The following is a 12241-nucleotide window of genomic DNA, read 5'->3' on the forward strand; positions in this document are numbered from 1 at the left end:
AGCTGGAAATTATATGTGAGGAGGTTGACGATAGCCCATTGGTGAGGTGAGGAATAAAAAGTCAGTGTGCGTCTGTATTGTCGACGGTTTGTTTACATTGATGCCGCTCCGGACAATGGACCCCGGGGGGGACGCTAGTGCCAGTGGCATATGCGAGTAGCGGTGGCGCGTCAACTCACCTTACTTCCTGATGGACGTCAAAACCCCATGACACAAGGCAATTACTATCGATAAGACGTAATATGATTTCGGGGTATTGATATTACTCTACTGTTCTGCTACATGCGCATGTATCTTCGCTGTCCATGCTGACTCATCCACACTCTTGTCCCTCTGCCGGCGGAAAAAACCATGTTCCTTCGACAACGTCACTGAAGAATATATCCATCATCCCCACTATACGTTCCAGGCAACCCAGCAAGGCAGCGTACTGTCCCATCAAGCAAGAAGCCCGAAAGCCACACACACACACACAAGAGTGGCGTATCCGAAACGAAGGAGAGGGAGAGGGAGAAGAGAACGGCATACGAAATGAATCGCCTCTTCGGCTCGAAGCCTCAGGGCCCCAAACCCACACTGAGTGGCGCAATAACCAACATTGACACGCGCGTGGCCTCGATCGATACCAAGCTCAAGGCCATCAACGGCGAGCTGTCAGCCTACCAGGAGAAGCTCTCGCGGATGCGCGACGGACCCGGAAAGCAGGCCATCAAGCAGAAGGCCCTCAAGGTCCTCCAGAAGCGCAAGGCTTACGAGGCCGAGAAGGAGAAGCTGGAGGGCCAGGTGTGGAACATGGAGCAGGCCCAGAACATGCAGGACAACCTCAAGAACGTCATGACCCAGGTCGACGCCATGAAGACGACCAACAAGGAGCTGAGGCGGCAGTACGGCAAGATCGACATCGACAAGATCGAGCGCCTGCAGGACGACATGGCCGACCTCATGGACGTCGGGAACGACATACAGGACAGCCTCGCCCGCTCCTACGATATCCCCGACGACGTCGACGAGTCCGAGCTCGACGCCGAGCTGGAGGCCCTCGGCCTCGAGCAGGAACTCGAGATGGAGATGGGCGGCGGCGTCGCCAACTCTGCCATACCCGGCTTCCTCCAGGACGAGACCGTCCCCGAGTTTGTCGATGAGCCGCCCCAGACGGACGACAAGGTCAAGCAGGTTGCTGGCTAAGTCCTCTCACTCTTATCCTTCTTTCCATTCTCGAACAAACAGACAGACAGACAGACAAACCACATATACCTTACATGGCACTGGCTTTAATCGGTGGCGTTTGTTACATCTCTCTTTCCTCACTAGCCTTCTTCTCCTCGTTTTGCCTTATCTTTTTTTTTTCCTGTTCGGATATTCTCCTGGTCACTATTTCTCGGAGTCGGAAAGCATATATAATGATATTGTCAATGATACAAACCACCTCTACACTACTTTGAATAACAACTCTCAACCATGTATTTGTCCGGACCCCCATCATCGTCCACGGGCTTTCCTATGATCTAGCAATATCCACATCCAAGCCTCATGGAACGCTCCTAATGTTCAGACTAGAGAATATGCCATCTATACACCACGCTATACCAGATAAAATATTCCATGCGCCAAAGGCAGGAGAGAAAGATGAGGAAGTGACGGATTTACATCAGACACAGATATCAATCCAGGGAAAATCAGGGTGAAGAGAGGTAAAATAGGGTGAGTATTAATCCACCGTCGCAAAGAACCGACTCGCCCCTTCAAGCTCCGGATCATCGTTGCAGAAATCCCACCCCACAATGATGGGAGCCTGACTACAGCATATTATCTTGCGGGCATCGAACTGGAGCTTGAAGACCCTTGCTGGGGCGTTATCCGGCATGGGAACCGCATTGGCGGGCACCGGCGGGGCTTGCTGCGCCTGGTGTGATCGCTGTGCCGGTGGTCCTTGGGTTGCTGCCGCTGCCGCCACCGGAGTGGCTGATAGTCCTGCTGTTGCTTCAGTGTCGGAGGGAGCAACACGGGCGCGGGCCGACTCAGGTGCTCCGGACCCGGATGCGGTGGAGCCCGCCGTGCCGCCGGCGGAGCTGTTGGTCTCCTGTCCCGCTATGGGTGCCGTGGCCTGCTGGAAGGCCCGCTGAGCATTGTGCATAGTGACGAGGGCGTCGGTTACGACCTGTCTCAGCTGGGCGCGCACGTAGGTCGACGGCTCCCGATCAATCGACATGTGGAGGTAGCTGCGGTACGACAGCATACCCGGGTAGTTGGCCAGAGCCTGCTGCAGCGAGTGGGCACCGGCAGGCACCACCTGGTCGATGAGGGCTGTGTACACGCCACCGGAGAGGTGGGGCTGCGCGTCGTGCACGTTGGGGAGGGGCAGGCAGGCCGTCTGGTTCAGCGTGGGCAGCGGCATGCCGGGGTCGATCCGAGGGGTCGCTGACGGCACGAGGGGCATCGCGGCCGGCTGCGTCGCCATATGCATCAGGCTGGCGATGGGGTCGGAGTTGGACCGGATGGCCTCCCTGCGCTGCGCTGCCTCGGCCGCTTCCTCCTGGCGCAGGTGATGTGCGGGCTTCCAGACGCCCTCCTTGTCGCGCCGCCAGATGATGATGCTCTGGTCATACGAGCCCGAGACGATGCGGCTATACTTGCGGCCGCCGCCGCCACCCGGCGGGAGGTGGGCACCATATGCCTGCACATCCGCCGGGTGGGAGCTGCCGGCATTGACGCGTCGCTCGCCTCGGCTGGTCCGCTCGCTGTGGGAGCCCACCATTCCCGTTTCGACTGCCTTGAAGTACCGGGCGTCGACCCTCTTCGCTTCGAGCCTGTCTTCAACCTCGCTGTACGGTAGGTCACCGAAGCCAGCCTGCACGGTACGCACAAGGTGGGCATGCCCTTTAAGCTCCGCCACCCTGAGTCCCGTCGGGGCATCGAAAATGCTAACCTCGTAGTCGCTACTACCGCTCACGATCCTCCTCCCGTCAAACTCCACGCATGCGATTCCCTTGTCGTGTGCGGGTATCGTCTTAGTGCAGACTTGTCTGGGCCAGTCCCAGATCTTGATGTGGCGATCTCCCGACACCGACACGACCGAGTTGCCTCGAATCTGAATAGCGTTCACTGCGGCACCGTGCCCGTCAAGCTTCCCGATCATGGTAAAGGCTGGTTGAATGGGTAGTTGCTGGGAGAGTTCCGGCTCGTACCCATAGTTTCGCAGCCGTATTGCCGTCGGTTGGACCACCTCCTGGTTGTATCCCAGGTCACCGTACTTCAAGGGGCGGCGGTTGAAAATCTTGATGCTCTTGTCTTTGGATGAGGTGACGAGCACGCGCTTGTCAAAACGAACGTTGAGAACCGACTCGTAATGGGCATCCTGGATCTTCTGGAGTATCTCGCCGGTCGAGAACTTCCAGATGATGATGTTGGAATCACTGCTGCCCGAGACGAGCAAATCCTCGTCTGGATCAGAATCGAACTGAAGGCACAGGACAGATTTATCGTGGCCGACAAGGGGCGGCCTCATCAGCCGGCGGGTGTGGACATTCCACACCCTCATGGTCTTGTCCCTGCTTCCGCTGACGAGGTAGTTGGCGTCGAACTGGAGAGTGTAGATGCACTCGCTATGGCCCTCCTCGGGATGGTTAGGGTGGGGGAACTGAAAGGGGACGGCCTTTCCCAGTTCCCAATTAGATTCGAGCCTCCGTCTCATGTTGTACAGATACTTCCAATTAAGGCGGTAGCGCGAGTTGTTGCCATCCCACATCCACAGGGTAGAACGTCTGAGGGCGCGGGGGTCCTTGGGTGGCAAGATGGGGGGCAGTGAGGCTTCCGACGGCGCGCGTACCGCACGTCGCTTGTGCCGCAAATCAGATGACCCGAAGCGTCTATGGGCGGTGGTGGCTCGGTCCGAGTCCGGACCACCCACAAGGGGTGCGGGGGCGGCATGTGGTCGACTGCTGGTGCTGCCGGAGCCAAAGATGCTCCGACCTGTCGGGTTATCGAGAGGGGAGACGGCCCTATCGCCGTCCGACATGGGGACATCCATGTTGGTGTCGTCACTCTGCAGCGCGCGTATCTTACTAGTATGGCCCTCTGCGTTTTGGATGCGATGAAGGTGACTGATAGAGTCGTTCAGGCCAATGTTGACACTGGTCTCGCAAGACTCAATCTCGCTCTGGATGGCTTTCCATCCTTCGAGTCGATATAGCCTCTCCCATAGCTTAGGGTCGACTGCTAAGTCACACCAGTCCCGGCAGGTCTGGATGACGCAAACGAGGGAGTTGGGGTCGAGGTAGGAGAGGATCTTGAGGCAGATTTCGGCTGGCAAGTGATGGACAAAGTTGATGTATAGTCTAGGATGCAGCTGCTGGACAATTTCGGAGATGGCAGAGGTCGGCAGCTGGTGGAGAAGGGCCATCGCAAGCTCTGAGGTTACATTATTAGCATCCGCCATCGATCCAGTCTGCGATCCAAGGCAGCACATTGGAAGGAAACAAGGCCTCTCTTGTTGGATAGGAACGTACCCTTCTTCAGTGATATGGGGATGGAGGATGCATTTTCCGACACCCAAGCTGGCAGATCTGCCGGCAACTTGAGAGTCGAAAGGACGGCAGGTAGATCATAGCTCCTGCCGGAATTCAGAGGGTCTTCTGAGTAACCTTCGTCAGGCTGGTGTGTGGAATTCATGGTCAACCTATCCCTCTTGGCCATGGTTGCAAGATCAAGGTGACTGCCCTAACATGACAGGCTCGCTATTGTGACAGGAGAGGGTGCCTTTCAGGTTGTCAAATGACCTCATGGGAGTCGGGCTGGACAAGTAATATATGTCTTGGTCGCTGCGTGGGCACCAGAGGGTCGGACACGCAGCAAGACAGTGCCCGCGACGTGTTGTCTGGCCAGAAAGTTGGGCCGCGATAGGTGTGTGAGGATTTTGCAGCCCAGGAAATGATCAGGAGATGGCCCGGGACGTTGGAGAGAGTTGCGGGGGTTCGTAGTCGGTAGAGCGTCGTGATGGGAGGTGAGTGACGATGATAGCTGAGGCACAACGTAGTGTGGATGGACGGTGGTGAGGTGAACGGCCGGACACGCACAGACCATTTATCAGCGGCGAGCACCGCAGTATCCGTCGTGCGGAGCCAGGAGCATTCCCTTGGTGGCTTCCTTCCAGTCTAACACCGCCCGTTGAACCTACTCCTAAATAGCTAAGGCTATACCCCTCCAGTACGTATTGGAGACCTATGGGCGGCCAGGGCTCTGTTTACAGGGAGTCCCTGGTGGTGTTTCCCGCGGGTTCCGGGGCTCTTAGCACTAGGGAGCCCCCGCTGCTGCCTATGTAGGTAAACCCAGCCCAAGGTAGCCTGGCTGCTATTGATGTAACCCGTAGACCGCTGGTGCTCGAGGGCCAGTGGCGGAAGTTGAGGCCATCATCTATGCTTAGCTATGACACAGATGCTCGTGCCAACTCTGAGCATCTAAGTTAGCATAATTCAACGAAATGAGATGTGAATAATCTAGATTCAATAACCCGAAGCGTCGTTGTTTTCATTTCTTATGTATTAGTCCTTGCGTACATAGATAGTTACGTTAGACATGCTAACTTTGTAATATATGCGATTATGCTGTTTAAGTAGCAGTCGTCGGCGGACGGAAAGAGCATCCCATTCACAGCTCCAGTCAACCGAAAAATATACGCGCTCGTAGAAAGAATACGGTTTTATAACCATCCATAAAACAATGAAAGCCAGTTCCGTGCGCTATCCGAGGAAAATGGTCAAGCCGGTTTCACATGGGACCCTGAACATTAGAGATGGATGTGGGTGATAAAAAAATTGACGGTTGTTGCGACTGATGCTTGCGATGGGCGACAACACACGATGACCCGTAGACATGAAAACAGTGGTCTCTGTCTACCGGTACGTCCTAGGTCGATAGGCGTGTGGTCTGATTGTTGCTTTTTTGAACGAAAAGGAAGAAATCTATGAGGTTATTCACAGATGTGAATGTGAGGCAGCAGCCCTTGACTGCTTAGTCATATAAATTGGGTACCAGACTTCTGTGTTCAGGGTAGGTAGGCGTGATGGGGAGGACGTTGATGTGCTACTAAGACGTGGAAGCTCTTGTATCAGAGGCTCAATGCATTACTTGAGTTCACTCTTCCAATCAGGAAATAGTAAAATACTAGCAGTACTGATACTAGCGGATAGTACTACTCCTACAGTTTCGAGTATGCGGAGGGATGATCGTGCCAGTACGAGTAAGACGCAAACGTGTGCGTCGGAATTCAAGCTACCAAGGTGTGTGCTGCCATGAGCAGCGCTACGGGCGCTGCAACGACTAGTGTGACCAGGGAAGGCATCTAGAAGCACTTCATAGGTCAACTGCAGTGCGGGCGCGTGGGCATGTGTTGCATGAGTAATGTTGTGGATGGTACGAGTGCTTTCCACGTCGTATACGCCTACCGAGTGCTAATTCGTGAGTTGATGGCTTTGCAATACTCCGTACATGTGCTCTACTGTACCCTGTAATACTCCCAGTCCGTGTTCGCTCCTTGCTCGTAGATGACCGCAGCAACAGCTTGGACGTATAATAATAGTCGATACTATGATTCGGCGGCGGCTGCAGGCGGGCCATTCACCGGCACTTGGGGTCATAGGATTACGAGTAATATACCGTTACCAAGCGCTAAGGGTCATCATGTGAGCATTTGGACCGCGCATGAAAAGCTCGTGGAAACGGGCAAGCCATTCGGACGATAATCCAGGGTCCAGGTTGGGGGCAAGGAGGAGAAGCCAAGAGTGTATACGTATCAACACGAACAAATTGTAATACAGATTACGGATACGGAGTACGAGTACAGAGTGCTAATAACACAAAAGCTGCTGTATGACTTGAGGGCGACGGTGCGAAGATCAGTACTCTGCTACTTCAATGTTCAATGTCGTTACTCGTACTCGTACGACTCCTACTACACTCGGTAAGGTAGCAGCACTTCTACCACCTGTATTGCACGAAACGAAAGCGTGCTCGTATGCCCTAGGCAAACGGCCATGTCCATGGACCAGAAAGCGATCCGGCACTCATCAATGACAGTCCCTTGATTAAAGGGGGACAGAAAGGCGGGAACTTGACCTTGACTGGGAATAGCGTCGACGGGGGGGAGGGGGGGGGGGGGGGGGGGGGGGGGGTTGAGGGAGGGAATAATTTGAAACAGCGCAAACTGACGCCGTGGAAGAAAGGGATCCACAAGTGCCCGACCGAGTGCATGCTCGACGCTCGGGCGCACCTTGTATTTGTGTAGGCACTAGGAGGGGAGAGGAGGGGAGGGGAAAGAAAGTGGGAGGAGTGAGGAAGAGGGAGAGGTAGAGGGGGAGAAGGACGAGATGCAGAGGCCATATTACTCGTGAACTTACCTTCTGTCTTACGATTGCAGTGGACAATAGGCTGTATTATTACTGCTGCATACCTATAGGCTATACCTCTCCACAAGAGGTAGGCATACTGTTAGTATTACTGGCAGTACGGAGTAATAGTACGAGTATCCGTACGTTTGACAACCGACATTGATCACGAAGGACCAGTGTACAGAGTAATGATCTTACTAGTACTACGAGTACTTCAGACCATTCGTATCAACTTCCATGCTCTGTTGATTCTCCATATCCATACTATAATATGTAGGCACTCTGTAATACATGTAGCTCTCTGCAGCCTGTATTCTGGAATCCCCTCCCTCGTTCCCCCCAACCGCTGCGAGCCGCCTCCAGACATGCATCTGCATCTGCATCAGGCCTATTCCTATCCTTTCTCTTCTCGACTCTTCTTTTTATATTCTATTTGTTTTCTATTCCATTCATTACTAGGAGTACTAGCTGCTACTAGCTAGTATCATAGTAGTATTGCAGAGTATACTCGTGGTATTTGCCTCCCTCCTCACGATATCTGCCATCGACAAAACCTCCCCCACCCCCCTTTTACCACTATCGATTCCCTATAATCTCCCTGTCGACAGGGTGTGCTTCTCTCTACCATTTCCCCTATTGCTCCCCCCCCCCCTGCGCTACAGGCTATCGTACGGGCAGGTTACAGGCTATAGACTAGTGGAGGCTAGCCTATAGGTACCTGTACGGAGTATTACTATTATACTCCTAGGTGCTAGGCATCCCCCACTCCTTTCCTCCCGCCTCCTCGTCCGTCGTCCTTCCACGCCTCCCGACCCAAAGCACGCGAAACAACAAACAAGAAGGAGAAAAAGAGGGAGGCCCCATCTTCCCCGAGCTTCTCATTCATACTTCTCTTGTCCATCTCTCCGCCCGGCCGTTTCACCCCTTGCAGCCGGCCGCCCCTTGCTCGCCACTGCCGTCCATCGCCCACCAGCTCTCCCACCGACCATCCGCCCAAAGGGTCTCACTTCCCAGTCAACGAACCCCTCCCTCGATCGGCCATCTCCCCCCCCCCCTGACACAACTTCTTTCCTTACTACTAATACTACTACCGTCTTTCTCTCGACTCCCCTCCCCCACACCGTTACGAATATACGTTTGCGACCGCGGAAAAAACGACGACGACGACAACAACGCTTGTCTTTCTGATTCCACCGGTAGAGAAGAGAAACGTTACGATTTCAATAAAGTGTTCGACGGAGACAACCTACCTTCCCCGGCTTCCGCCCCTCCTTGTTCTTGTCTTGTGGCATTACCGACAAAAAGGCTACACCACACATTTGCGACGACGTAGGGATCGGAAGTGAGAGTCGAGAGAGCTATCCTGCTCCTACTCTCTTCATCCGTCTCTTTTTTTTCAAACTCTTCATTCGGAACGCTCCTGCCTGTTTCATCGGCATCTTCATCACAGGCGGCTTGCCTCGACGACGCATGGACTAAGGAGACGGCTACTGCCCGTGACCGGTCTCCTAGTAGCACTCTCACTCGACCACCACCCCCGCAAAACCTCACATAGCTCATCACCGACAGCATGAGTGCGCCTCGCATCAGCCAACTATCTGGCTCCACAGCTGTCTCCGGCTCCTCGGCATCGCTCAACACCCTGGGCAACGGCTCTATGAACGGGGGCAACGTCATCCCTACGGCAAACATCATCAACCAAAAGGCCGATGCCTCCCGATCCCTCTACCAGATCTGCCTCTCGCTCAAGCAGCGACTGGCCAAGGTCCCCGGCTTCGAGCCCTACCTCGAGGAGCTGGATCCCACAGACCCTGTCGATCCGCTATGGAACCTCTTCCGCACTGGCTTCCCCCTCATAACCATATACAATGCGCTGCAACCCGAGACCGTACTCGCCGTCGACCAGAATGCCTCCGAGGCCAAGAAGCCCAAGATTGCCATCTTCAAGTTCGTCAAAGCCTGCATGGATGAGCTCAAGGTGCCTCCCCAGGACAGCTTTGTCGTCACCGACCTGATGGGCACCGACACAAGTGGCTTCGTCAAGGTCACCCAGGTCGTCAACTACGTCCTCGACCTGGCCGAGCAGCGGGGACTCCTCATGCAGCTGCAGCCCTACCCGGACGAGCCCCTAGCCGACCCAGCCCAGAAGCCCCAGATGACCTACCGCGACCACATTGTCAAGGAGCTCGTCGACACGGAGCGCAAGTACGTCCAGGACCTCGAGAATCTGCACGACCTCAAGACGGACCTCGAGCAGAAGGGCGCCATTCCCGGAGACATTGTCCACTCCATCTTTCTCAACATCAACTCGATTCTCGACTTTCAGCGCCGCTTCCTCATCCGCGTCGAGACGACAAACTCGATGCCTACCGCAATCCAGAAGTGGGGCGCCCCCTTTGTCATGTACGAGGACGCCTTCGACATCTATCAGCCCTTCATCGCAAACCAGCGAAAAGCCGCCCTCATTGCTCAGCAGGTCTTTGACCAGATCCAGGTCATCAACCATCCCGTCGCCCTCGATTTCAACACGCTCGACGGCTTCCTCCTGAAGCCTATGCAGCGCCTGGTCAAGTACCCTCTCCTCCTCAAGGATCTGAACAAGAAGACCGAGGACCAGGAGACAAAGGCCGATCTAGTTGCCGGATGCGAAGCCGCCGAGAGGGTCCTCCAGAAGGCCAACGAGGCCGTGAACCGCGATCTCCTCGAAGAGGCCTTTGAGGATCTCAACTCTCGAGTTGACGACTGGAAGAATCACAACAGCGACCATTTCGGCCAGCTGCTCATGCATGGCATGTATACTGTCATCACCGGCAAGGTTGATCAGGAGAAGGATGTGCGTTATTCCCCCTCTTCCCAACCCACTGTCTTTCTCTGTTTGCTGTCAACGGAATGCTAACGGCCCACTCTTATGCAGTACGGTATCTACCTTTTCGAAAACATCTTGCTCTGCTGCAAAGAAGTATCGGCCAACAAGAGCAAGGACAAAAAGGACAAGACTAGGTCTACGGGCCCAAGGATACGGAATAAGAATGCAAAGCTCCACCTAAAGGGGAGGATCTTTATGTCGAATGTTACCGACATCTTGACACTTTCAAAGCCTGGTAAGCTCCCTGCTCTGTGCTTTGTGAAGGAGACATTGCCTGCCCTGTTCCTGGAGCAGAGGAAGAAGAATGAGGTGAAACACATTGCTGATGCCATACCCCAGGCACCGGTGCGCATAGTGTACAAATCTGGTGGAAGGGCGACCCTGGTGTGGAAAACTTTACCATCAAGTTCCCCAACGAGGAAATCATGAGAAAATGGGCGGACGGGCTCGAGGTCCAACGCAAGCAGAACGGTCCTCGAATTTCGGGTGGCGGTTCTGACGGCCTCCCCGACGACTTTACCTGGAACAGGTACCAGGCCCGCAACCTAGAGAACCCCTACCTGCAGCAGCAGGACGAAGAAGACGACGACGAACACGAATACGGCCCTGCCACGGCACCAGCCCAGTTCCCGGTCCCCAGCCAGCCTGTGCTGATGCCGCGGACATCGTCGAGCTCCAGCCTACGACAGCGATCAGCAACCAACGAGAGCACACAGTCGCTGGCCGGTATCGCAAGGGCGCCACCTCCGCGGTTCCCCATGCCGCCCCCGCCCGCACCTCTCAGCCTCCAGATCCAGTCCGCAAACGGTGCAGTCTCGCCTGGATCCCGAGTGACGGACAGCTACTTCTCGCCCATTGACAACTCGCCAGCGTCGTCACGGACGAGCAACGCCAGCGGCCTGTTCTCAAACTTCCCGCCCTCTAAGGCGGGCACGCCGCAGCCCATGTGGGACGACAACAACCGCTACACGGCACCAGCCATGCCGCGCGCACCATCGCGCGACGAGAACTCACCCAACCCAGGGGCCATGAATGGCAGGAACCCGCGGGGCCCCTCACTCCCCGCCATGGCGACACAGCACAGTGCGGCACAGCAGCAGCGGAGCCGGTCATATAGCACGCCCGACATCAACGCGCCGGGCGGCGTGCGGCAGCGTCAGGCGAGTCAGGGCGGCAGCGTGCCGGCCGTGCCGGGGATCCCCCAGCACCTCCACGACAACACCATTCCCCGGTCCCAGACGTCGTCGCCGCGGAATGATCTACCCATCCGCACCAACACACAGAGTCCAGGCGCTCAGCAACGGATGCACCAGCACTCGGGATCCCTGGGCGGGCAGATGGGCCAGTTCCCCACCCAGCCGATATACCCGCGGGGCAGCCAGCCGCCCGCACCCAACCCGGTACGCGTGGATGCGGCGGCGGCCAACCAGCGGGCCATGTCGACATCGCTCGGGTCGGCTAACCCCCTGGCGTCGCCGCCAGCGACCAGCCCCATGGGGGTCAACGCCAACGGCGGCAGCTCGGATATGCCGTTTCCGACGCAGCTCAAGGTGCGGGTCAACCTGGACAGCGGCAACTACGTGACGCTGGTGGTGGCCTTTAACATCTCGTACCAGTCGCTCATCGATCGGATCGACGCCAAACTGGCGCGCTTCACGAGCAACAGCATTGGCAAGGGTGTGCTGAAGCTTCAGTACCGCGACGAGGACGGCGACTATATTGTGATACAGAGTGACGACGACATCCAGATTGCCTTTATGGAGTGGCGAGATGGCATGAAGAGCATGTACTCCGGTGGTGTGGGGGAGATTGACCTCTACTGTGTTGGGGATGCAACGAGTGGTTAAACGTTCTGCATACTCTTCCCATCGCTCTCTCCCATTCCTCGATACTCTTTCGCCCTCCTCCTTCTCCCTTGACTCTCTATAATTACAACCCATACGTTCACTCTCGTTGACTCTTTTTATCCCCCCCGATCCCCCCCCCCCCCCCA

General features: G+C 55.8%; 3 protein-coding genes across 3 annotated transcripts; 2 read left to right on the plus strand and 1 right to left on the minus strand.

Annotated features, from left to right (window-relative positions):
- Positions 1–531: 531 nt before the first annotated feature.
- Positions 532–1185, plus strand: GMORB2_7624 (charged multivesicular body protein 5; the record flags this gene model as incomplete). Its single annotated transcript, XM_035469589.1, has 1 exon — positions 532–1185. The coding sequence occupies one exon, from the start codon at positions 532–534 to the stop codon at positions 1183–1185; it is 654 nt and encodes a 217-aa protein (XP_035320683.1).
- Positions 1186–1708: 523 nt separating this feature from the next.
- On the minus strand, positions 1709–4692 carry GMORB2_7625 (F-box and WD-40 domain protein 1/11; the record flags this gene model as incomplete). Its single annotated transcript, XM_035469590.1, has 2 exons — positions 1709–4407; positions 4506–4692. 2 exons carry the CDS (start codon positions 4690–4692, stop codon positions 1709–1711), a joined length of 2886 nt encoding a protein of 961 aa, XP_035320684.1.
- A 4260-nt stretch (positions 4693–8952) lies between these two features.
- GMORB2_7626 (uncharacterized protein) lies at positions 8953–12095 on the plus strand (the record flags this gene model as incomplete). The annotated part of the gene is made up of 3 exons (XM_035469591.1): positions 8953–10215; positions 10297–10483; positions 10588–12095. The coding sequence occupies 3 exons, from the start codon at positions 8953–8955 to the stop codon at positions 12093–12095; spliced, it is 2958 nt and encodes a 985-aa protein (XP_035320685.1).
- Between the last annotated feature and the right edge of the window lie 146 nt (positions 12096–12241).

Source organism: Geosmithia morbida, assembly GCF_012550715.1.
Source record: "Geosmithia morbida isolate 1262 chromosome Unknown scaffold_9, whole genome shotgun sequence".
Lineage (NCBI taxonomy): Eukaryota > Fungi > Ascomycota > Sordariomycetes > Hypocreales > Bionectriaceae > Geosmithia > Geosmithia morbida.